This window comes from Kryptolebias marmoratus, linkage group LG6, assembly GCF_001649575.2.
Source record: "Kryptolebias marmoratus isolate JLee-2015 linkage group LG6, ASM164957v2, whole genome shotgun sequence".
NCBI lineage: Eukaryota > Metazoa > Chordata > Actinopteri > Cyprinodontiformes > Rivulidae > Kryptolebias > Kryptolebias marmoratus.
Window position 1 is genome coordinate 5,573,771 of NC_051435.1, and position 26,601 is coordinate 5,600,371.

General features: G+C 37.5%; 1 protein-coding gene across 1 annotated transcript; it reads left to right on the plus strand.

Moving 5' to 3' along the window:
• Positions 1 to 9,710: 9,710 nt before the first annotated feature.
• On the plus strand, positions 9,711 to 15,313 carry LOC108238540 (melanoregulin). The gene is made up of 5 exons (XM_017420677.3): positions 9,711 to 10,045; positions 10,137 to 10,392; positions 12,164 to 12,254; positions 13,650 to 13,816; positions 14,548 to 15,313. The coding sequence occupies exons 1-5, from the start codon at positions 9,969 to 9,971 to the stop codon at positions 14,623 to 14,625; spliced, it is 669 nt and encodes a 222-aa protein (XP_017276166.1). The 5' UTR covers positions 9,711 to 9,968; the 3' UTR covers positions 14,626 to 15,313.
• Positions 15,314 to 26,601: the final 11,288 nt, after the last annotated feature.

Genomic DNA, 26,601 nt, shown 5'->3' on the forward strand with positions numbered 1-26,601 from the left:
TCATTTCAAAACTCCTCTTTGGTCTTCTCATCCTTACCCTCGTTTATCTTCTCCCTTTCAAACTTTTAACAACTTACTTACAGAATCAGGACAAATTCAAATTTTTAATTTCTGCAGTTCCTGTAAGAAAATAAAGAGAAGAAACTAGCATTCCTTGAAGAAATGCATATTGCTTGCTACCTTGCTTACAAAAGTTTAAAACAAAGATCTCACATGATCTGTTAGTATGTGTTGGAAATTCCTCCCTCCACACTAAGGTTGATTGGTTTTAGTGGCTATCTTGTATCAAGATTGACTTCAAAAGTTAAACAGTAGTAGATGGACAGCAAATGATTACTTTTTGAGTTTCATTAAAATCTGTCTTCTGGTTCGTGAGATATTTTGCAAAAAGATAAGAGAGAGGAGGATAATGCAGAAGATAATGGACAATAAACCTCCAAACTTTCAGGTGATGGGAACCCTAAAATAGCTAAAAGAGAGAAAAAGCCTCAAACCAGTCATGCAGGTGGCTGTCACATTTAATCTACTCTCCTAAACCTAAATCATACCATACCATACCATCTTCTGTTTCTTTCTGTAGTCAGGTCATGGAGGCAACAGGTCTAGGGAGATCCAGACATTTCTCTCACCAGCGGCACTCTCCAGCTCCTCCTGGGGGATCCCAAGGCTTTCCCAGACCAGAGAGGATACATAATCCCTTCAACAAGTCCTGGGTCTGCCCCGAGGTCTCATCCTGGTGGGACATGCCTGGAAACCCCTCAGATGACACAACTCCTAACCTAATCTCTAAGGCTGAGCCTGGCCACCCTACAGAGGAAGTTCATTTCAGCCACCTGTATCCAGCTATGTGTAAACCTATACCTCATAAACTAAATAGTAAACAAAACCTAAAATAGGATTGCCAGTAACTCCCAAACTCATCTAAAATGTAAAGAAAGAACAAGCAATGTCAAAAAAAAGAACAAAAATACCCGATCAGACCAATGTTGGTCGAAAAGAAGAGGTCAAACTTATAGGCTGTCCCTTCTGCCTTTACCCAGAGCTTTTTGCTTTTTCTCTAGAAAGAGAAACAAATTAATCACAGACAATCTCATTTATCAACTTTGAAACAAAGAGACTCATGAAAAGCAGCGTATTTTTCACCCGGCATCAAATATCCACTCAAATATTTTCCTTGTGTATTAATCATCATTTTCAGACCACGGGCACAATACAAATTCACTTTCAGCTCTGTGTAACAATAAAGATCTGCACACTGAAGAAAAGAGAGTTTCATTTTATTTTACACAATTAGCTCTTTAAAAAGTCTTTGTATTTACATATTTGAAGCATTTAACAACACAGGAGTTTAGAACTTTGCACTTTTAATAAAACAATTAACTGGTTATAGTTTCACAATATTTACTAAAAAACGTATTAATCTATACAAAAATACACAGTAAAAACAATAAAAGCAGAACTATATAATGGAAACATTGCTGACAATATATAAAAAAGACATTACTTGATAATCCTTTTTACAGATGAGTGAAAGCTTACATTTATATTTTGCTTCTTAGTGTGTGCCACCTTTCCCCTCTCATCTATAATTCCCAGTCATGTTCTCACCTCCAGCATCAACATTTTTCACCCTGCACTGAACGCTGCTTCATTCAAATCATGCGCTTTCTTTCTCCTCCCCTTACTACACATTACCCCCCACCATCCCATCATCCTGTCAGAGTGATCCCTCCTACTCTTACACATTTATATCCCTCTTTATCGCAGCCTTCTCTCTTTTCTTGATCCCATAGCAGCATCACTCCTGCCCATGCTTGTCTTTGTGTTTTATCTTTCTCCACTTTATCCATTCTCCTCCCATAAATCCAAATATTCAGGTATTTATCTCTTTTCTACACCTCACTCACACATTTTGGTCAGTCGTCTTCTTGTCTAATAAAAATTGTCACCATGGTTTCTGAATTTAAATCAGTTCTTGCAGTTTAGGTCCTCTTCTTTGTCTCATCCCTCCTTCCTGCCACTCTACTCACCAAAGACTGTCGAATAAACAGTATAAGCTCTCTTTGAATCTTTCAGATTCAGACATAGAAGTTGACTTTCTTCTTGGTGAACCCATCCTCTCTCTTCTTTCCTCCATCACTCCCTCCCAATCTCGCTCCGTCCTTCAATGCATCCACCTCTTCTTCTCTTTAATGTTACACATGAGCCTGCAGCTGCTGGATGATCGGTTTAAACAGGCAGTCTGTATGCATGGAAGCTCACTAAGCTATACTTATGTTGTGTGTATTTATGTGATTACTTCTGCTGTGTGTGGCACGAATCTGTGCGTTCCCCTGTAACGATAACAAATAATCATGTGATGAGCACAGAAAGCCCATGATTTCTACAAATCAGCTCTTTTTATGCAACAACCCACAATTAGTTTGTATGTCAGACCTTAGAAAACCAGGAAGGTAAAACTGTCTCTTCTTTGTTTTAAATTTAATTTATGTTTTACAATTATACAGTCCGTTCATCTTTGAGCATCAAACTATCCAGGTGCTGTTTCCTTCATCAGCAAACAGCCTGATCGGTTCCTGGGTGCAGTCTGACCCTGAATCTGAGCCACCAGCAGCTCAGCAGCATGAGGGATGATGACACACAGACAGATGCAGGAACATTATGGGATGGAGGGCACTCTCTCCTCAGAGGACAATCAGGAAAAGACTCAAACATATGTTGTCTTCAGTGTGTGTGCATCCAGTCCTGATTACCAAGCACCATTTGTCTTCCACTGAGTCCAAATGTGTGTTTGTGTTGTCTCATTGTGTGTGAGCACTGAATAAGTTTTGACATTAAGATCCATGAAACACTTTGGCAGTGATCGAAAAGGGAAGAAACTGAGAAAGAGGCAGTAAATAAATAAATGGCTGCCTCTGTTGAGCCAATTTCAAATTCAAACCTGAGAGGAAGCTGCGTTTGGTTTAAATTTTTGATGAAAATGTTCCCGATTGAGTTCACATTTGTACGCTCATTTGTGTGAACCACCGCCCCCACACACCCACACTCATGCAAACACAGTCAGAAGGAGCAAGGAGACTTCTGATATGTATCTCCCATCATTCAGATTCTACTGAACTCATCGAAACCAGGAAAAGGGATGTGTCGATTATTATGAGATTTGAACTTTTGTCTGAACATATTTTCTGAAATTTATGTATTAGGAGTCAGTTTTCAGACATTTAACAATTGGTATTAGTAGTTTACTTGCACATGAAATATAAATCAGGATTACAACAGCTTTACTGTTACACATGTTTTAATATTTATCATGTATTTTTTGAGGACACGTGGAAAAGAGTAAATTTCCTTAAGCAGCAAAGAGTTTCAATATGTAGCCCCAATTCTGTGCTGTTTAACAGTGCCATCTAGAGGTGGAGAGAAGTAATACTGTGAACAAAGAGATGGTTTTATCTGTTGACCTGAAATACTGAATGCTTTATTTATCAAGTTAATATATATATTACATTTACACTTAAAATGTAAAGTTTCAAATTTAAAGGCCAAGAGAAGGAGGATTTTGTTGTGTTTGTCTTCATTTTTGTGATCAGAGCAACTGCTGACTGCATTATTATTTATATTGACAGAGGTCCACAGCAAATACCCTGTCTACATGTTCATTACACAGTCAGATGCTAACATCAATTAACACGTGTATACAAGGTCTCTCATTAGTGCTGCTAACAGCTAAGGCAGGTTTTTGCATGTGTCTGTATGTGAATCTGTCTTTTCACAAAATATCTCATCAACCACTGATAGAATTTGGCTGAAATTTGCAGAAAACAGTCATTTGATATTCAACTACAACTGATTAACTTTTAGAGCCAACCCAATTAAAAATGGTTGCCCAAGCCAATTGACTTTAGGAAACACAAAAATGGCTATAGTTCAGTCAGTTTTACAAATATTGTGCTGAAACTTTGATTGGTTGTAGCTGAGTGTTCATTTTGCAACACTGCATGAAATTTTGCATTACAGTTTTTCAAGGTTTGTCCAAAATTGCCACAACTCTGTCATTTGTCAATATAACAGAAGTCTAAAACTCTAGATGAGCGATATGCATTCCTTCAAGGAATGCCAGGCCTTTAACTTAATTAGTCTTGATACTTTCTTGTTCAGGAGTAGAAAAAAAAGCTTTTGTTCAAAAAGGGAAAATATATTAAGTGTAAAGTTTGATAAAACAACAATCTTAACACTTACGTTTTAACATTTGTCTGTGTCAACACATTGAAGCTGTTCACAGTCCCTGAATAGAAATGTTCTGTTGCTCCCCCTGTGAATTAGTGCAGTATTGGCTATTTCCTGTTTTGACGACAGGCCGCTTCACAGGCGAACAGAGAAGCAGATGGTTGGTCACCTCTTGGTGATGGTCTGTGACTGGCATGATTGCTGTGTGGGTTCTGTTAGTTTGTTCGCCTCTTTCTATTCCACCCTGATATTCCTCATTCACTCTCCATCAGCCTGTTTCCTCTGAGTTATTTTCTCTTCTCTCTGGTCCTCCAACTGCTGGTGTGTGATCTTAAACAAAACAAAAAAATAGAAAGACTGAGTTATTTTCTTAGTTATCTCAAGTGGAGAATTTAGGGTCAACCATTCGAGTGAGTGTGCCACGCAGGAAGAGGAGCGAGAGTAAGTCTCGCCTTGTTTCAAGGTTCAAGAAGATGCAATCATTCGTGGATGAAAAAGAGCTGTCAGTTCCAAAGGTTAGAAAAAGAAAAAAGAAGCTATGGCTGTTTAAGAACGAGACACAAGAGGAACTGTACAGATGGATATGCAAAACAAATGAGGAAAAAAAAAAGTATTTTTGTTTTCAAAAGATTTATAACACATTTCTACATCTGCAAAACACTTGAGAGGAAGCTACCTTCAGCTGGAAAATTCATACTTGTCAAGTTGTTAATGAAATGATATTTTTTTCTCAGAATAGAAAAAGGAGAACAGGGATGGAAGACAAAGCACAGTTTCTGTTTTTACAGGAGACCCCAGTAACCTCAGTATCCAGCAGGCTTTCCATTCCAATAAGAAGGTGTTAAATAAAAAGTACCGTATGAAGAAAAACTAGTTAAAAATAGAGGAATAATGCAAAAATAATTGGGTTTGTGTTATCTGTGAACAGACATCAGTCTGCTGCTCTCCACTTGGAGGATAAAGTGAAAGTCATGGTTTGAAAACCAAATCATTAAACTTCAGACACAAAAGAGGTCATTGTTACCATCTTAAACAACCCAAACATCCAGCATTTCATATTAGTTTGAGTAAATGCTTAATTATCACCTGCTACCAAAGGTGAAAAGGAAATAATGCTTTTGCCTGTGTCAAAGTGTGTGCTCATTTATGTATTGTTATCAAAGTATCTCATGAACCACTAGAGAGATTTTAATGAAACTAATCACTGGGTGTCCTTCTAGAAACCCCATTCATGATGGCCACCACATCTAATTAACATTGTCCAAAACAAAAATAGCTTCATTTTAACCCTCCTGAAGGCCTGAATTGAAAAGAGGAAGAGAAGCCCTTGTAACTTTGGGTCCATTTGACCTGAAGGCCACAGGAGAGGTAAAGATACTGAGCCAAAAAATATCCTCAACACAAAGTCAGAGAGCTAACACATCTGGCAAGATCTTGGGTGAGATCATGCATAACATCATTTCCAAGCTTTGACCCCAAAAAGCTATAATTCCTTGTTTTCTAATGAAGAGCAGCAGGTAACATGCATTCCTTCAAGGTTTACTAGCCTTTTAATTTACAAAGGAGCTTAATAATAACAAAAAATAGTAATATGAAAAAAGTAGTTTAAAACAGTAAAATCTGTGATCTGTAAACAAAAATATGAATTGAGAAAACTATATACAGTAAATATAAAATGAATGCAAACAAGTATAAGCAGATATCCTTTAAAACAATGTAATTAGATAATTAAACATTTGACTTTCATATCACAGACTGATGAACAGCCATAAACTACATCCCCCTTTAAGGACGTTAAAAGTCTAATTAAGGAAGGGGAGGAAGTTATGAGGTTGTGTTACTGTACCGTTTTATTCGCCCTCAGAGGTTAACGGTTAAAATATGACCTCTCAGCTTCCTGATATTTGTGTCTCTCATGTGTCAGATTCTTTCCTGCAGTATTTCTCTGTCTTTTTGTGAACTCCTCCTCGGAGACAACCCCCATTTTGACATTTCACACAGTTTTTTACACCCCCCCTCTCTTGCACTCCCTTCTATTTGTCAGCCTATAATCATGGACTGTTTTGGTGTTAATACAGTATGTCAATCCAAGGCAGCTTTGTTAATGAACACCGGCTGCAATTATCAGAAGCTGCAGATGATGGCACCATCCTCATTGATTACCAATGACAGATTAAAAGCATAGCATAATTCTCATTGATCATCTCTGACAGTGTGTGAAAAAAATGGCCCCATCTGCATCGATTAGCAATAAAAGCACGAGACAAAAATGTGTCACTCGTACAAAGTCGAGGAGCCCTTTTACACACGATTCTTATCATCATTTGAATGTGTGTAGTTCTCAAAGATCACCCTGTGAGAGTAAAAACAAGCTGAACACATTATTCATGTAAAACTAAGAGCTTCTCCCACAAATATCAGTTTATAGAGGTCCAGACATGTTAGATTAAAATTGTCCAGGCAAGTCCTCACAATGAGCTTAAATAAAAGCTGGATTTGGTCCATTTCAACTCCAAAGTGATCCCTCAGGTTAAGTAATTATTTACTTTTTTGAATTCCTAAAACTTTTTTCATATTCTGTGACAGTGCAACAATGTTTTAAACTCCTCTGTGTTGTTTCAAGAGTCAGCTGAAGTTTATTAAAGCATCAATATCTTACTTAAATGACAGGAAGCTGAAACTTGACAAGCATCTCCAGAGTGCATACAAGTATTTTTACTACTTAAATATCACAGACATTTTTTTAAAAACCAATACTTACTGTAAATTTAGACTGAATCAACAAAAGTAGGATTTGTTCAACTGGCAGTAACCAATATTTTTAAAGTGTTTTCATTGTTGGAACATTTCAGGAAATGTCACCTTCTGTGAAACTCTCTTCTTTTATCTTTTGATAAAACAGTCCTCATACAGTGATAGTGTCAGAAGTGTGTTTATAAGGTGCCCCCTTAGTTTGTTGTACCATAAATAAGAATATTTATTATTCAGATTCGTGATAAGAATCATGCAAAGGACCAAAATGCAGGACTAAAACAAGTGGACCAAAATACATAGAAGAAAATCGTTTTAATTGGCAATTAGCAGTTTTTTTTAGTACTGTAAGGCTCTAAAACAAATCTGTGAGCTCACAAAACTGTTTTTATGAGATGCATTTGATCATTTGTTGTTTTGTGCCTGATTTCTTTTGTTTTCTTACTCTTCATGTCTTGGTTTCTATCACACATTCTTCATGCCCATCTTTATTTTAGGTTAAGGATGATTTCTGTTCTCTTCTCTCAATCTGAAATCCCCTGTATTTATGAGTTATATGTTCCCACAGTTTTTCTTTTTCTTACTGCTACCTTGATGAGTCCTCAACCACACGTGCACACACAGAAATAGATGGATGAGCTGGAGATAAGTGAAGCAGCCAGACTTCACTGTGAATTATATTCACCTGCAATCTGTGTCTCTGAATCCTTGCCCAGTTTTTATGTTTTATGTCAGTGTGTGTGCGTGTGTGTGTGTGTGAGTGTGTGTGCGTGTCAGGAAGTTCAGCTCTGTAAGTCACATGCAAGCATCTTTCACGAACCTCGTGGATGTAAACAATGAAGTTTGTTCCCTGAAGGGTTGTGTATAAATGTGAGCACATCAGAGCTGCTACTTATTCTCTCATCCCCCCCAGTGTTTGACCCATCTTTCTTTTCAGTCAAAGTTTCATGTGTGTTGGAAAATAATTCTGCTTCCAATGCTGCTCACACACTCATCCACACAGTGAGCCGGTCATCACTCACCCTCACATAAGGTATTCAGCTGCACTACATCAATGTCATGTTGTCATTGACCGAGCGTGTGACTGTGTGAGTATGTCTGTGAAATTCTGATGGTTCCAGCAGCGTTTCAGGTAGCAGAGAGAGAGAGAGAATAGAAATATCAGAGGGAAGAGACAGCTAAATTTTGTACAATGATGACCAGAAACTTAAACCAAACATGCACAAAGATGTCGAAGTGAGATCTCTATGGTGAAAAGAAGCTTTATCAAAAATACAGAAAGACTTATCCACAGTTTCTAGATTGATCATAACTTTTTTAAGCCTGATTTCAGCCGGTTCAATCCTCCAAACACTTCAGGTCATGAAGGATTTTCAGCAATGACCAAAGAAGCATTTTAGGGCTTTTGTGAAACAATTGGATTTTAACTGCATCTAAAACTTCATCCTGGAAAAAAAAAATTAAAAGAAAGGAATAAATAAACACCTACAAAACTCAGTTTTTATGGGTTTTTTTTTTCTGGATGGTCAAGTGGAAGACGTACAAACAAGAAAGATGAGTTTTAGCGACTTAGACATCTGAGTCACTTCAGGGCAGAAAAGGATTCATTTATTATGAAATTCTGGGGCAATACTGATACTCATGTGAAACATACCAAAATGACTAATAGTCAGTAACTAAAACCCATAAATGCAAGGGAAGTAATGAATATAACCAAAAAGAAAAAGTTTTAAAGTATATTGTTCATTTATCTCTAAATGAATCCAGTTGCATCTCCCAACCTTTAGTTATAACATTTTACATAATTTTGTGCAAACAAAATCCAGAACAAAAATATTACTGACTTCATTAATTTTAAGGCTTTTGTAAAACATTAATAATTGGTTCATAAATCTTGGCAGCTTCAGAGTAAAGTTAGTGTGGCCACTACCATCAGTAAGGTATTATTTTTCCTGACTGGCTGATGGACGTCAACAAGGTTGATTGTAAAAATGCTAAAAGGTTCATATTTATTAGTGTCTCATCCAGGTTCTGTGAAGCAGTTTAACGAAGCGTCTCCCATTCACACACACTAATCCAGTGCTTCCAGTTTTTTATTCACACTCTGTAAGCCACACTGTTGTTTCTTTTCTCTCTTCTTGGAACCGAGGGCAAACAGATGTGATGAGAGAAGAGGCAGGTTTAGTTAGTAACAATGCTGTGTGCAACGTCTTTCCACACAACTTAAGAAAAAAGTACCTAAAGGAAAGAAACTCACGTTTGAGAACGAGTTCAGGGTGTAAAATGAGACGATGCTGCCATCTTCTGGGGAGAACATGAACAACATTAACATCATGACTGAAAACTATAAATATGTTGTTGACTTCTTTAAAAAAATCTACATTTTCTGCAGAAACAAATTTGGCATGTACATAATGAACTGTTTATTATCTGAACATTTTATCAGGCACTGCTGCAAAAACAGGATTACTTTTAAATCAAAATACTTTTATTGCTTTTTTTTTCAAATTTGAGATATTGTACTTAAATTAGTTTGATGTCTTTAATTTTAAAGAGACCTCAGTAAAACTCCAGGTTTGGTTTGAGTTTGTGTAGTGCAGCGATGAAGCTGGAAGTCTCTGCCTGCATCCCTTCATTCTGCACCATCAGGAGTTGCTGAATAATTGTGTCATTCATTCCTGAACTGTCCCATGTGTTTGTGTGTTTGTGTTGTTGTCCCCTGTTTCTGTTCACGTGGATAATGTAATTGGCACACAGCTCTCACCGCGACCAGGAGGGGCTCTTTTTTCAGGCCAGGACAGAGGGAAGGACATAACAAGTTAGGATTTTTACTCCTGGACATTTAAAAATGGGGACATTTCTATTTGGAAATATTTAAGTTACCCAAGGATTCTGGGAGGATTTTATTTTTTTTTACAAAAGGCAGGACTGTTTGGTATTGTGTTTTGAAGGGACAAACATTCACCTTGAAGAACTTTTGTGGAGTAGAAATGGGGGCTAATTTTACTCTCTGCTGCTGTCACTACTTTCCAAAGCACAACAGAGAGGAGAAGAAAGCTATTTTACCGTAAGAGAAACGTTACATCTGATGGACATGTTCTGCTCTTGACTTTATTTTTATCATTCTTTAAACCAGTTGTTGTTTCTTCTCTCCCCAGCATGCACAACACCTCAACTCCCAAACAACCTGAACTTTTATCCAGCGACTCCAGCGATAGTGACACAGATGAGGAGAGCCTTTTTGGACCTCTGCCTTCAGGAAGGAGCCCGTGGAAGAACCACCAGAGCCAGAGCAGAGCTGCAGATCTGTGGGCCAGCTCAAACAGACCTGTGGAGTCCTCCATCAGACGTGGATCAGACCGAGAGCTGCAGGCTTTTATCAGCATGAGGGACCAGGCTGATAAGGCTACAGAGGTAAAATGTTGTTGGACACAAAATGTCAACAAGAAAAGGCAATAAACCTGTGCACTAAAAATAAAAGGTAATTAAAACATTTGTTGATAATGATGGCAACAGAATTTCATTGAAATGTGTCAAAAGGCAGCAGATAGTAACTAAATCAGATAAAATAATTTAAAAAATATCTTTGCTCTTTCCCTCAATCTATAATAAACTAAAACAACAGCTGCTGTTACCATTCAAAGTCACTCTCTGGTAATTATCTGAACAAAAAAAAAAAGAGGAACAGAAGTTAAAAAAAGTCATGTTTTTCTACTTGGATCCAAGTAGCCTTTTGAAATTAATTACTGGTAATCTGACAAATTCACAAACCACCAACATGTCAGTCAGATTTAGGACCCACTCGTAGGTCAGACTGCTGTCAGAAATCCAATCATAGCAGGAGCCTTTAAATCTAATTATCCAATCAAAGCAAAGGACACACAGGCGACTCTCTTTGATTCTCCTTCAGGTTGAGTCAGTAGTAAATGAACTGGACCTACATTCCATGAAAACTTAATAATTCATTTGAGGACAACTTTTAAGGAAGTTATTTTGTTACAATACATTGGATATGTGACAAGCATATTTATTATGATTTAAGAAAAACAGTGCATTATGGGAGCTCCTACATGAAAATATCCTTTTAAATGCACAAGATTCCTTTAAAAATAATATGGATATGATTAAAAACTTATTACTATAAGAAAGAACAGGCAAGACTTGCACGAAGATTTAACCTAAAAAAGGTAAAATAACCTCCAAAATTAACATAGTAGCACATGTAAACACACTCATGCAGACAAAGAGGTGACATGTTGCTCTTTTATTTACTCATAATCACTCACTCCTCCTTTCTATTGTGTAGTTAGATTTGAGTTGTTTAAAAGTAGTTTGGAGCACTGCTGCTGAGATTCCCTTATGTTCACAACATTTATTTCTTTAACATTTCAGTGACATGAGCAACCACTTCTTGCTCCATTTTTCTGCAGGTGAAACTCCAGTAACCTTCCACAGAGCAGCTCAGATACTTCAGATTGTTTGTGAGTGTGAGAGTTAGGTGAACATGTGACTGCGTTGAGAATAGCTGCCTGCGGGACACAGTGGCCACATTGTGTTAATAAAAGAATTCCTTAATGAATATGTGGGACAACAGGCTGGCTGGTTACTGAAGCATTCCCAGCATGTTGTGAGACTGTCGACATGAGGCCCCACAGACAGTGAAAGGCTCTGCAACATTAGAGTCATGTTAAATACTGGGGGGTGGGGGCACAATAAGAATCATTCAGTAAAATCTCTGTTTTGTAAAATTTAAAAGTAGTAATAATGTGTAAAGTTACAGGAAGGACTAAAGAAACAAAATGACATAAAAAACAAAATGAGCCAAACACGGCCAGGACTCTGATGTGTACAATTTATCCACTAATAATTAATGATTTTAGAATTGCCTTTCTTGAAATGTGACTAAAACATCTTTATCTTTAGCTTACATACAGATGAAACAAACTAAGCACAGAACTATGTAATTTTCATGGTAAAATATTTGCAAAATCAAGGTAATTGTAAATTTTAAAATCAACATCCAAATAGGGTAAGATTTTTAACTTGCCTTCATGTTATCTTCACAGTAGTATCCCTTCTATCAGATGTGTGAATAGAGAAACCAATGCTGTGTACCCAAAAATTCCTATCTCAGTCTTTCTCTGCAGCTAAAAAGACAATGAAATTTAAAATACAATATCTGCAGGAATGGGAGAAGCTGAACTATGACATCCACACTTTGTGCTACGCCAGACGGGAGGTCAGATATCGATGGAAGAAGATCCTGCTGCAGCTGGGTAAGACTCTGAGGTTTCCTTCAGTTCTGTGCAGCTCACTCTTTGATTCAGGAACTCATAAAGACGCTACAGTAACTTGTGATCCAACCAGATTTTTCAAGACTGGTGTTAGACTCATTGTTTCTTTAAATCATTTAGTTGATTAATCTTAAAATATGTTGTTTTATACGTATCTTACACCAAGCTAATTTACAATTAGTGACATTGTTTAGGCACTCTGTGTCACTTTAGTCAGTTTTTAGCTGTAAGATTAGGTTGTGATTGAAAAGGTCTTGTTAACAAACACTTAAACCAAGGCTTTACTAAAACAAATGAAACATAAAGGTTATCTGAAAAACTTCAAAATAATCAGTAAATGATGTTGTTTCTTAGTGTCGGAAGAATGAAACTCAACTGAATATAATTGTTTTTTATCTCAAAGTGGAAATTGTAGAAACTGTAGGTTTTTTTCTGCAGCAGAGCAGCAAAAATCTTAACAAATAAACACACACTTGTTAATTCACTGTGTTGTGCAGAAGGTGCACAGTGGTTTTCATGGTTAGCAACTTTCAGCAACATTTTTCTCTGCACAAGCAGTTCAAGAAGCTCCAGATTAGTTTTTCAGCAGACCGAACCTTCTTTTTCACTTTGTCCACTATTTTGCATCACAGACTCTTCTGCTGCTTCCCTAACAGATCAGTATGAAGAAAAACTGCATTCACCAGACAGAAGATATGCAACATCTTGCTGCAAAATGGGAAAACAAAAGTTTTTCGATGCACAAGCTGCTCTGGAGTTACTTATGAAGAGCCTTGGAGTTGAATTTTAGTCCAGCCTGTTTCCAAATGAACCCCAAAGCATTTAAAGTCTGTTTATCTTTAACTAGAAAACTTTTAGACTGTAACCAAAAGGTGCTCAGTACTTTAATAGCAGTCTTTCCACATGCTGCAGGTTGTTAGAACAACCAGAAAGCAGACAGATGAGATTTAGTTTAGGAACAGAGGAGAGGCTGTTTCCCAAAGCACTGAAACCTTCTCCGAACTCAGGCTATGATTGAAGACAGCCTGAGAATCCCACCCAGTCTTTTAGGTCCCTGGGGTTGACACCATCTGGACCTGCAACCTTGTTCCAGTTCTGTCTTTCCTTCTGCTCAATAATGGAGACAGGGCAGAGAAGGGAGCCATGGGAGATCTGTTTCCCAGGTTGTGACTGACATGCAGGGTGAGAAAGTGTGAAAGTTGGGAGCTCTGTGTGACCGGAAGCAGGTGAAGAGGTCACAGACTTTCTTCCTGAATGAAACCAATTGGAAAACAAGCTCAGCTCACTGACTTTGTCCCTGCAGACTCCTATCAACATCTATAATGCTTGTTTCCCCCCACTTTCCCTAAACCATATTTCTGCTTTTTCTCTCTGCAGGTTATCAGTGTGAGGTGGACTCCTTGCTGTGTGTGAACCGACAGAGCCGGTTCGGTCCAGATCAGGAGCATCTTGGCAGAGCTACTGAACTGTTGAAGCAGCTGCTGGACCACACATCTCTGTTCCCACCTGGGACCGAACACCACAACAGATACCTCTATGTCATGGTACACAAACACACACAAAACCTTTCTTTATTTCTATTAATTTACTGAAACATGTGCCGTTCTCAAATCTAACAGTGAATATTCTTTTAAAATTGAGCTGTTTGACTTTAGCATGAGCTTATTTGCAGCTGAAGAAAGGTTCAGAAATGTCTTTTTAAAACCTTCTTCTACCTTGAAATCTGACTCAAAAATCTGTTTCAGAGATGATGTTGGCATTTAGCTTATTTTTTTATTTCCTAATTAGTTACCTGGTTAAAAGGTTTGGAGCTTATTTTAAGTGCTGTGTTTTGATTTTCTTGCTGTGTGTAATAATAACATCAGTGCTTTTACACCTAATAAAATCCCAGGTGTGTATTCAGTTTGTAGCAACAGAATCTTATTGGTTAGTCTCAGTGAGAAACTTTTGAACTTTATAGCTTGTATTTGTAAAATACTAACTACAGTTCTATATAGTTCATATTTCTCTCTTTTCACTCACACTTTTAACTGCTATCAGTTTGCAACTGCACAAACTGGTTTAACTTAACTTGATAGGAACAGTTTGTTTATTAGTTTGTGTAAAAATGTCAGAATGTAAACTAACTTATAAATGAATAAACTTTAATTTAAATTATGATTCAAATTAGAAACAAAGAGTTATTTTCTTCTTCTTTTATTAAAGCCAGGTTTGTCTGAAGTGTGTGATCGTTAACTGTTTTATGATTGTTATTTTCCCTCCATGTTTCCTTCAGGACCGCCTGGTTTCTCTGGACAGTGCCGAGGAGTTTGTTAGACTGGCCAAAAAGAAATATCCCAAGAAAGAAGGCTGAGGCACAAGCAGGCAGGATGGAAAACAAAAGTGAAGATGTTGGAAATGTAAATTGAGGCCATAAACCACACGTCCTTTGAGAGATTTTTACAACATTCCAGCATTATTTTAAATGTAAAACCTGTTTTTTTAAAAATGCTTCACACCCATTTACAGCTCTGCCCTTCTCACTAAATCATCCATTCATTTTTTGCAATACTTTATAAGAACATATACAAAACAAAATTGTATATATTATTTTAGTTTTAAAAGTTAAAATCTAACTGGGTTAATGTTACACTGTTATACAGAATAAATGTGGGCGATTTTTGAACTTATGTGTTATCTATATTAAATTCTCGGTGATTCGTAAAGACATCTTTCTTTGACTCATTAGTAAAATCTATTTTACTGTTATTTTTTTTTATTGTTTGTTTGTCTGTTTCACTTGAAGCTTCAGTTATATGGATTGCAATTGTTCTTTTTTGGATAGTGTAGAAACGTTTTTTGTCCAGTAGGTGGCAGCATATGATCAGATTTTAGGGTCTTAAATGTTTCATAACCATAAAAGTTTATTTCCAAAAAGTAAAATAAAAAAATTTACAGTTTTAGTGTGAATCAACTGAGCTTAAGATTCTTTTTTTTTTTAACTCAAAAGTAAAAATAACTAGAACTAGAACATTTTGATGCAGTTTATCCATTTCCTTTTCTGCAAGACCAGATTGTCCATCATGGCCTCGTTCCATGATGAAACTGATTGTAATTTAAACTTATCTGTGTACAATCTCTTGGGATAATCCACGATCCTCAGTTGTAAAGATTTGAAGCTCTTTTCATACAGTTACTGTCATGCACTCATTCATGCTGGTTCACATGCACCCAGAAAGAGAAAGTTAAGTCTGACCCAAATATTGTTCTCCTCAAGGCCCCCATCTCCAAGTTTGGGAAACAGATGTGGAGCTAAAAGAGGGGAAACACTGGGGGAGGGGAGCAGAATGAGACGGCGACATTGAAAGACATTGTACTGCTGCACCTTTTTCTCATTAAACTTCTGTGTGTGTGTGTGTGTGTGTGTGTGTGTGCATCTGTGTGCAACTGCTGACATCATTTTTCAGACAGAAACATTAGTCTTCACACACACACACACACGGATAAGACCATGAGCACTGCTGAACCTGTTTTTTATTACTTCCAAGATTTCGTTATTTACTGGGAATTATAATTGAATTAAACAGGTCATTGTGTTTTAAATCTCTTTTTACTTTTTTGTTTAGTTTTGCTTTAACATTTAGTTTTGTTTTTGCCACTTTTTGATTTTGTTCAAGGCTACCTTTGTATCTGCTTGTTGTTTCACTTTATGCAATATATCTAGCTGTCAAAAAACCGAGGTGCAAACTGACAAAAAGTAAGATTTTGTTAAACATCAGATGACCTGAATTCCTACAGACGACATTCTGTTCTGAAAATGTCTTTTCTCAGATTTTTTTCTGCTTCCATCTGTCATCACAGGCTTTCAGAGACTCTTCAGTTTTCAGCTTGGTCAGACTCTCCTTTGTCTGCATGAACACCATCAGTAAAACCTGTCCTTCAGTAAAACCTCATGGTGCAGAAAACTAATAATGCAGAACCGGAACATGTGAGGTCAGAGCTTTTACGTTTACGTCAACACACAGAGACCGCTTTGATGAACTGATGAATGGTTCAGATAGTTAAATGTCAAAATCTGTGTGATGGCGAAATGTAAAAAGTTGTTCCATTTAACACTGATGGTTTTGTGGTTGATCAGATAATCCTCAAGTTTGCCAAAACAAGTCAGATAAATGCTTCCATTATCTAGACTCACTGGTTCTGTTCATGCTCACACCTTCATCTCAGGTCTTTTTTTTTTCCTGATGTTTACTGTTGCTGAGTTTGTGATTGTGTATTTCTGTTCTCAACTTGAGTTGAGTTGAATTTAGAGTTGCCAATTAACCAAACATATGTTTTTGGTCTGTTGGAAGAAACCTGGAGAAAACCTGCAGAGAAAAAAGCAAACTTCACAGAGGAAGAGTTACAGACCTGCAGCCTTCATGATGTGAGACGACCTGCTGCCCGGGTCAGGACACTGCCACACAGAAATGCAGGTTGAAACTTGTTCTAACCTAATTTAATGTCTAACCTTTACCTCAAAATGGATCCCTACAGTTTTAATTTTGCCTCCTTTTCCCCAAACCAGACATCAGGATTTACCGGATGCCTACATTAACCCCTCAGAGCATCCACTGTTTATCTCCCAGGGTAATTTCTGATAAGGGAGTGGACAACCATGTACACAAACATTAACTGACATAAAGATAAATGCACGTGCACGCTCAGTAATTTATTGCGGATGTTTAGAGAAGCGGACAAGTAAACCAGAGGATGATTCTCTGACCTCTGTGACTCCAGACAGAAGGTCAGAGGTCAGGCGGCTGCTCAGGAAAAGCAGCATTACTTTGCTGCTTTCAAGGCAAACCCTGTCAAAAAATAAGTAAAAATAAAAATGAAATCAGTCACCAGGTTTTATGAAAATCTATAGAACTCTAAATGATTATTCAGAAGGTGGGTGGGGGGTGGGGTTAAAACAAAAGTTGTCTTTTGCGAATTGTCATAATTTTGTGCAATTCTTTTTACAGAATGTCATCTTTTATTAGCCTAAAAGACACTGTTAGAAATTAACTTAAATGCTATTTGGAAATTAATAAATAAGGTTGAAGTCTTCCTGAGTCCTTAGTGATGGAAAGATGCTGCGGTATCACTGCTATTCTTAATTTCACAGTTCATCCAAATAGAAATATTAAAGAACAAAATGATCCCCCCTCCTCCTCCACACACACACACACACACACACACACACTCCCCTTACAGAAACTTGGTTGAGTGAATCTGCGGACAGGGCAGGGTGTGTACATCATGCTTGTGGTCATCAATGATGAATGAGTAATTACCACCAATGATCTAGAAATATTTTATTTCCCTCAAACTGAAGACAATTAAATGAGATAACACAATGTCCATCAGCTTATTATTTATCCTTTGACTGCATATTGTCTGAGCTGCTCTGCTGCTGGTGCTCTGTGTTCAGTAGGACTTTTATTCTAAGAGCAAGTGATGGAGGTTTAAACTGAGTGTAAGAAACACAAACAGCTCTGTGTTGGTCTTCATTTGGAGCAATGATCAGAACTGACATGGGAGTGTAGCATCTGTCCAGATGTGGGTACTGTTTGTGTGCAGTCCATATGCTGTTTGTGTGTACATGTGTTACAGTATTCACTGATGTGGTTGGGGATATTCGAGTGATCTCACACAGCTGCCCTCCCCCGAACTGCCAAACATGCTCTGCAACATGTGTGGACATGTTAGCTCTTTTATTAGGGATGAGCGAGACAGTTCTTTTTTTGCATCCAAAATAAGTCTGTCTGGTAAAAAGACTTTTGAGGAAAAGCCTTGACACTTTCCCAGAATTCAGAACTGGATCACATGGCTAACCTAAGAGTATATTTCTACTTTTCCGTGACAAAAACAACAAGCTCATAGTACATGTATGTGTTGTGAATGACTCTCAGGTACGAACACAGCAAATTTTAGCTCAATATCTGTAAAATTGACTGAATTGTATCCATTTTTGTGTTGGCTAATGTTGATTAGCTATCATCTTGATTTGAAACAACTCCAAAAGTTATTCAGTTGTAGATTTCATCTGATGATTGTTTTCTGCATGTTTCATTAACCCTGTCAGGCTCAAATTAAATTTTAGTAACAGGAAAAATCAGATATTTGGGGAAATTATCATCTGAGTAAAATAAGGCTCATAAAATATGAATGTGGAGTAATTAGGTATATGCAATTCGCTGTTGCAAATCTGCAACGTCTGCCTTGAGAGGGTTAAGATTTATCCAGTTGTTCATGAGACAATTTGGTCACAGTCATGGGTCAAAGCGTTATTGTTCTTGTTTGTCTTTTGGCAGCAGGTTAAAATCAAAAGTGTTTAAACAAATTCTACATGAATAGTTAGCTATTAGAGTGTTTACAGGACAAAAACAGTGGATTCTTTGCTGACTGTAAAGAGTGTCTGTCTTGGTATCATTTGATATGACACATTCCACGAAAGCCGTTTTGAACAACTAGTTATGTAAAAATGTCTTGAATTAAAACTTCAGTAATGTGTTGGATGAATGCAATTGTTGCATTTATTCTATTAAATGGAAATATTTCATATATGACACCTGCTATTCTCTTGGATGCTCAACAAAAGAATCAGTAAAAATGGCTTTTTAGGTTCAAATTATGCAAACTGTTTTTAGGGTTATTTTGAGTTACAGACTTGCACTATTAAGAAAAACTTGAGTACAGAATCTTTTTTATTTTATTTTCCAGGGCATAAAAAGACAATGACTCATTCACAGAGCTGAGTTATCTGTCAACACCCATTTGATGTTCGCCCAAACTACCTGCCCTGCAGACACATAAACAGAACGGCTTCAGACTGGAACACACTCACCGTTCTTATCACATGAATCAGACGCTGGATCAGCAGCTCCTACTGATGGGGTACATGTTACGTCTAGATTGACTAAAGATGAGAACAACCTCCTTTCTGTGATTATGTCAGCTGACTTCATGTAATGATGGTGCAGACAAACAATCACCTCTGCTTTAATTCAAACAGATAATGAAATACACAGACAAACACAGGGGTGCAGATATTATACAGCATAAGTACACAGTGTTCATAGCTTAAAATAGTCCAGTATGTGTTTAAGACATCATCCCCAAACACATTTGAAATATATATATATTTCTAAAGTTGAATTCATGATTCTATTTTAGATTTGAGTTGGTCTGAACACAGCAGTGACTTCCCATTCTGGGTCTTTCTGGTTTAGACCTTTTTTATGTAATTACGAAGCCTTGAATTAGAATAGTTGACAGAATGGAGTAAAGTACAGTGACATTAGAATAAAAACGTTCTGTGTTTAGTTTTGGCTTGCAACTTTCTCCATGTCTTTTCTGTTTCCCAGGACAGTTTATTGGCATGAGAAAGAAGTGAATTGATTTATTCTTTTTGGAAATATGTCCCAAACACATGGTTTTCACATTTAAAATCTGCTTTAGTAATATTCCTAAGACACTGGGGTATGGAAATGTTTATTTAGCACATATTACCTAAACATGAATGGCTTTGGGACAATTTTCAGCTTTCATATTTGAAAAAATATGTCAAATCTAATGAAGTTAATGGAAGCAAAATACAAACTACTGCCTCAAAACTACAGAAGCTAGTAAATGTTGGGTTTTCTATCTTGAATGGTTTAAATATTTGTAATTGCCATTTTCATATATGTTCAGTTTTTCAAATAAATCAACACTTCAAAAGAAAAAACAAACAAAAAGTAACGTTTGGAAACCATAAAAATCTACACACTAAGATTCAGTTTTTTCACTATATGGCTTATTCTGACTTTTTGAATATTCTGGACAGGTCGTTACAAATGGCAAAACATTTTTCACCTTCCTTTTCATTTTCTTTCACTCAACCTGACTTCACAGTTTGGCTTTCTAATTGGGGTTTTATTGCAATCTCAAATTTTCATCTAACTGCTTCAAACAAACTGATCTCCTTCTGGATGTCTTAGTTGTCTATGACTGTCCTTTTAACACATACACAAGTTGTATTGCATTTAAGATGTTGGATCTTTCTGTTGCATTGTGAATGCATTTTAAAGGTAGTAACCTTGTATTCCAGAGCAAATTCATGACTGAAATAATATATGTTAGTTGGTACGTGACTTCTTCCAGAGACATGAGACTCATGCTGCCTGTAAGAGTTGGCACAGGTTCAAACAGATGCAAACACTTATATCCACACCTAAAGTCCCACCTAAGGTGAGTTTTACCTTCTGTCTGTGTGTGTCTGTGGGGTAGGGGTTGTACTTTGCTCTGGGACATTCTAGGATATGCATCTGCCTGACTTTGCAATCTCTCCTCTCTGTGACTCACCGCCTAGAAATCCACTCCGGTGGGTCTGCACAAATCCACCAACATAAAGCAGACATGACAAATGCTGGGCTTCCACCATTATGAGCTCATTGAAAAACAGCTGCCATTCGCTCACAGGGGTCAAACGAGGGGGAAAACCTTGAACGTCTCACTGCATGTCTGTCTTCTTATCTGATTCTGTTCCTATATACTATATGTCTGCACATCCGAGGTTGCTTTGTCACTCCTGTTTTTACTTTTCTCATAGCCTTAGTCTCACTTTTCTCCAACAACATGTTGGAAACAACCCAGTTGTTGTGGTTTATTAGTATGATCCATCCATCCATCCATCCATCCATCCATCCATCCATCCATCCATCCATCCATCCATCCATCCATCCATCCATCCACTTCTGCTTCTGCAGCAGGGACCCTGCTTCAACAACTTTGTCTCCTTTAGTTTTCGACCTTGTACTTTGTTAAGGCATGTGAACAAAAACTTTGCTATGTAATAAACAGTTTGAAGTTGTGTTTGTGTTCTTTTATCTTTCAAATGCATTTGTTGACAAAAGTTAAAAAAGTGTATAATTTTTCTTGCTTGTTCAAATTCTATTGTTTGTGTATATTTTTTAAAATTCTGTTGTCAGTGTCGAGAAAGTTAATGTTTAAACTTGATTTCAACAATGAAACAAACCAGATTGGATTAAGAGAAGAATTTGGTTTAAATGTATGAAAAAGAAACTTGGAGTGTAAACTCAATCCAATATTTTCTTTTCACTTTCATCTCTGCCTACATTTGCTCCACTTGCTGACATCTGTGTCATAATAACAAGGTAAGTCAGCAAGTCTTTACCATTTAAATAAATAATACTTTTAGATGAGTTCACTGCTTTGTTTGTATGTTTTCTTAAATTGTGGGTTTGTGTGCCCGTGTGGGTGTGCATGCATATTTCCTCGCAAGCATTTCAGATGTTTGAACATCCTGCTCTGAAGCGTTGATCCTCCCTTCCCTCTGGGAGGAACACACTGGAAGCGCAGAGGTGGACCCATCTAAAAGGAAGGCTTTTCCAGTGTGGTACGGTTAAATGATAGAGCATGAGCTCAGCAGCGGTTAGGAAAGGGGAACGAAGGGCAAAGAGGAAAGTAGAGTCAGCTGCTTGGACATGAGTGCACAGAGGGAGAGATTCAAAAACCACAACCAGGAGGAGAACAAGAGAGACACACATGGAAAAGAAGCAACTCCTATGCTGTTTAGATTTTATTCTAAGTTTGTTTTTGTTTGAGCAAAACATGTTTCTGTCACATGAAAACCTCATGGAAGCTCAGTTTTGTTCAAATCCACATTTTTCCTTGAACTCAAACTTTGAAGTGTGTTGTATATTTTGCTCAAACTCTTAATTTTTTCACATATCAAAGACAATAAAAACCATTTGAAACATTTGAAATTCCCTTTTACCTATTAAAATGTCCACATACATGGTATTTTTATTTTTTTATTTTTATCTACAATGCATTCTTTCTCTGTTCTTGAAACTCAGCTTGGTGTTGATACAAGACTTGCAAATATAACCCCCACCCCCCTTCTCACTGTAATGACCCACAAAGGGATCTGAGTGTTTAAGGCAAGAAGCAAGAGTCTTTGGTTTGTTATTTCTGGCTATGATTCATAAAGCCTTTAGTTTCATAAATGAACCATGAAGGGCTCCAGGTCCCCCACAAGGATCTCACATTCTCACTGACATCATGTTGGACTGAAACTAAGTGGAGATAAAGTTTACAAGAGAAACAGGATTAAAGTACAAAATCGTTGCCATGAAATAGACTAAAAAGGGAGGATTCCTACTTCTATTCTGGACAAAGGAGGAGGTCTAAAACTTCAGCTGCACAGGTGCTTCTGGTTTGCTTCTTCTTATCTATTTTTTCTGCTCTGTCTGTAATTTGTTACAGAATCTAAGCTGTTTGAGCCCAGCTGATTATCCTTCACAGATACCTAAAGAGGGTTTCTTTTTATTTTGTTTTTCTTCTAGTTTTCTTCTATCTGACAAAAAAAAAACTTTGTTTTTTTTTGCAGTGAACTATTTACACTGTCTCAACAGAGCATTTGTGAATTAACAAAACTTAATTAACAAATGTTTTCAGGCCTTTCATTTACAAGCCCATTGACGAAGAGCAGGGTGAGGAGATAGTGATATGGTAGGCGGAAGATGAAATTAGAGAAGAGATGGAGGAGGTAGAGGAGGAGAGAGCCGGGGAAGTCACTCTCGATAAGACAGATGTCTGAAAAAGGGAAAATCGAGTGGAGGAGGAAGTTTGGCATATGAATAAGTGGATGAGAAGGAGGAAGGGATTGTGCTGATTGTGGACAGAAGCCAAAGTCTGGCAAATGTCCAGTTCTTGGAAAGGGGAGAAATTCAGGCTTGGGTCACTTCCTGTTTATTTGCTGTTGGGTAAAAGCCTTATAACGTCCTTAATGAAATACTTTATAAATTGTATTATATGAGAAGTATTTGCATAACAGATTACAGCAGACTATACTTTCCACATTAGAAGAATGTTTTTTTTGTTGTTGTTTCTTTACCAATAGAGCAGCTAAAGGAGAGAAATCAAGAGCAAAGAGGAGGACAGAAGATTAGAAGGGAGACAGAAGATAAAGCAAATTAAGGCAGCATCTGCTTGTCTTTGATGTTTAAAAACCTCCCAATGGAGAAGTTTGTTTTCTGCCTAGCAACCCCAGCTGAAGGCTAATTAGGCATTTATCTTTGGTTGCAATGCTCAACTCATGAGGTGTTGGTTTTCCTGCCTGAAACGCTCACACACATTTATTCAGACCCCATGCTGCTGTTATCGTGATGTATCATTTGGGTGTAACTTACACAGATAGTTATGGTGGACACACACACACACACACATGTGCAGTCTTACACAAACACTATGCAGTGTAGATGAAAAACTCATAAAGAGCAACTCTTTTTATAGCAGTTGTAAGGCAGTTCATGTGATTAGAGGTTTAAGCAAAAAGGATGAGTAAAAACACTGGAGCTCTCAGATCAATTTGGATCATCTGAGCAGGGAGGAGGATGAAACTGATTACAGACAAGAACAGCAAGGGACAATGGACAGCCAGCTGGGTGGGGACAGTGGCTGAATGAAACATACAAAAGAAAATAAGGAAAATATATACATCAAAACCTAAAGAAAGAGAAACAAGAAAAAAAAAAAAAAAGAAAAAAAAAATTTTTTGTCCCATGTTTTAGAGGGGGAACCAATTATTTCAGACGGCTGAAATATTTGGTTCCCCCCTGGTAACTTTTGCAAAAAAAGAACAAATGTCTCCAAATTAACAGGACTTGTTGTCCATGATGGCTGGTGGACAATTTTTTAAATTTCCACCCCTGGTGTAGGTGCACATCTGAGTCTTGTTCTGAAGAGCTTCTCTCCTGTGTTGAGACATGCATCTATGGGGAAGCTGTTTGGTTTCTCCTACTTAAAGGTCTGGACATTCCTCACTGCACCGAGCTGCAGACACCACACCGCTCAGTTTGTGTTTGGGTGTTTTGTCCTTAGGCTGGACCTGCCTCTGTCTGAGAGTCCTGTTGGGTGTGAAATGCATGTGAGAAAACACATGGGACGGTAATGGTTTCTGTTTGTTCTTCTCTTTCCGTTTTATGGCAGGTTTTTTAGATTTCCCTCACTGACTTGACTGAGCCCCAGTTAGGATATCCACATATTTGGAGAGCTTTTTTGGTTTGTTTCTGTTCCTTGTCCTTCCCTTCTGTCTTCGTGGGGACATGTTCGACCCGATGGTGTCGAATTCTCATGACAGAAAGTTTATGTTCCAGCCGGTGGTGAGAGTGAAACAGAAGGTACTGATATGTGTGGGTTGGTTTCCTGCAAACCTCAGTGTTGAGGCTTCCATTTCTTTCCATGAGTCCTAAACAGTCCAAAAAAGGCAGCTTGTTGTTGTTAGCATCCCTTGTGTCTTCGTCACAGCTGCTGTTGTACTGCTGTTCTTACAAAACCCCCAACACAGTAAATCACTAACTTCTATCAGTACCAGCAGCCTTTGTGATCTGCTTTTAGTTTCTTTATTACATTTGCTTCAGTTCTGGTTCTTCAGTATGTTCTGTTGTAAACAAAACAAAAGCATGAGGTGATTTTTAAAGCTGTTCATATTATGTTTTTGTTTATTTTAAGACTTTAAGCATACACTATGTAAAAAAATCATAATTTGTTAATCCTCTGGTACTTTAAGTTTCACATAACCACTAAAAAATAAAATTAACATTTTTAATGTGTTTTTCTCTTTCATTTTCATTGACTCATTCTGTAAAATTTTGCAAAAGTCTGAGACGTGTACCCTTCCACCCCCTCTACACACACAGCAGCACAATTTGTCCTTCTATGGTGAGGAAAAGGTCCTACAGTCTTTAGAATGAGAAGCAAAGTGGTGAATCACTTTTTTCCCCCCTCCTTCGACACATAATAAGCAACAATTTTCTTTTTATTGAACCGCTTTTTGTCTTGGTTGTTTGACTGCAAGTATGTGAAATTCTGAAACAAACAAACTTTCAGTTCCGTGATTTCCTAAAAATGCTCAGGAGGTTTTAACATTCTTTCAAGTTACAGTTAAGCACCGTAAATTTAATTAGATGCTGTGAACAAGCAGAAAAGAGATATACTATCTTAATATACTATTTATACAATACAGGAGATACATGGCTTTCATTAGGATCAATGGATGGGATAGGAGAGCGCACATGTGTATCACTGGCAAAGCCTTAACATATCTTTTCTCATTTCTTATTGATGTGTCAATCTGAGACATCAAAAAGTCACGAAAAAACATTTTTGTTTGATGACACTGTGAACATTTCACAATGCAGCAAAACTCAAAGCAAACAGATTTACAGAGCAGGTCAAAGCAGCTGAGTGATTGCAACAGAAAAAAATAAACAAAAAACTCTGTTATTGTTGCTTAAGGGATTTCTTTGCCGTCCAAAATGTACAAAGCAATAATTCTGAAGTAAAAACAGCTGGATAGTATGACCCAGTATTATGAAATTATCTGACAAAATGAAGATTTGACACAGTTTGTTTGCTTCTTTAGAAAGACACTGTCGTGTATAAAGTCGGATCCAGAAAAGAAGACTGGCTTCAGGAGCTCATGGAAACAACTTATAGGAATATAAGTAACTCAAGGAAGCATAAGAGCAAAAATGATGAATGAAAGAATATAAGGCCTGGGGCTGATGAGGAGATGGGAGATGGGAGACAGGGGACTTAATGGCTAACCTAGGACAGGTGAAGATGGGTGTGGCAGGATGCCTGAGGAAAAATACAAGCGGAGGAAGTGGCTGATGGCACAGAGGAGAGCACAGAGAACTAAACTAAAAACACAAGGTTTTACTTTTACTATGGTGCCTTTAAAAAAGTCATGTGCTGTTTCCATCAGTAATTACAGCTGTCACAAAATAACTGAAATCACTGGTGAAACCTTCAAGTCGCCACTTTTACATAGACAATAAATCTCAAGAATATCTTTAACTTTATGAGAGAGCCAGTGAGAAACTGGATTATGCATTTTGTCCTGGTTATGGTTTAAGGGCCCAAGATGGTGAGCAAGCACACAGCAGGCAGGCAGGCAGGCAGGCAGGCAGGCAATGTGAATTATGAGCTGACAAATGGTGTGAAAATCTTTTTGTCAACATGTGTCAGTGTAGACTCTTTGTCACTCTGCTCGTGGTAATCCTAAATGCTTGAAATAGTAAAAGACGGGACTCCAGCTCTTTGTTCTTGGACACGTTTCACCCAGCTGTCCACCTAAATATCAACAATAAAAATGAGGATAGTTAGAACCAGAGAAACCTTTGTCATGAGAGCTGAACATGAACTTCCAGGATTTCTTTTGTTGATGACTGGGTTCAAGCTTATTTGCTGCTGCTTATATCTACTGGTTGTAAGATTTATGATAAAGTGTTCATCCCTTCACATTTATCTGACT

Coding starts and splice junctions, on each gene's coding strand:
- LOC108238540 (XM_017420677.3), top strand. CDS start 9,969: ATGGGGGCTAATTTTACTCTCTGCTGCTGTCACTACTTTCCAAAGCAC. Junction 10,393..12,163: donor AGGCTGATAAGGCTACAGAG/GTAAAATGTTGT, acceptor CAATATCTGCAG/GAATGGGAGAAGCTGAACTA. Junction 13,817..14,547: donor ACAGATACCTCTATGTCATG/GTACACAAACAC, acceptor TGTTTCCTTCAG/GACCGCCTGGTTTCTCTGGA.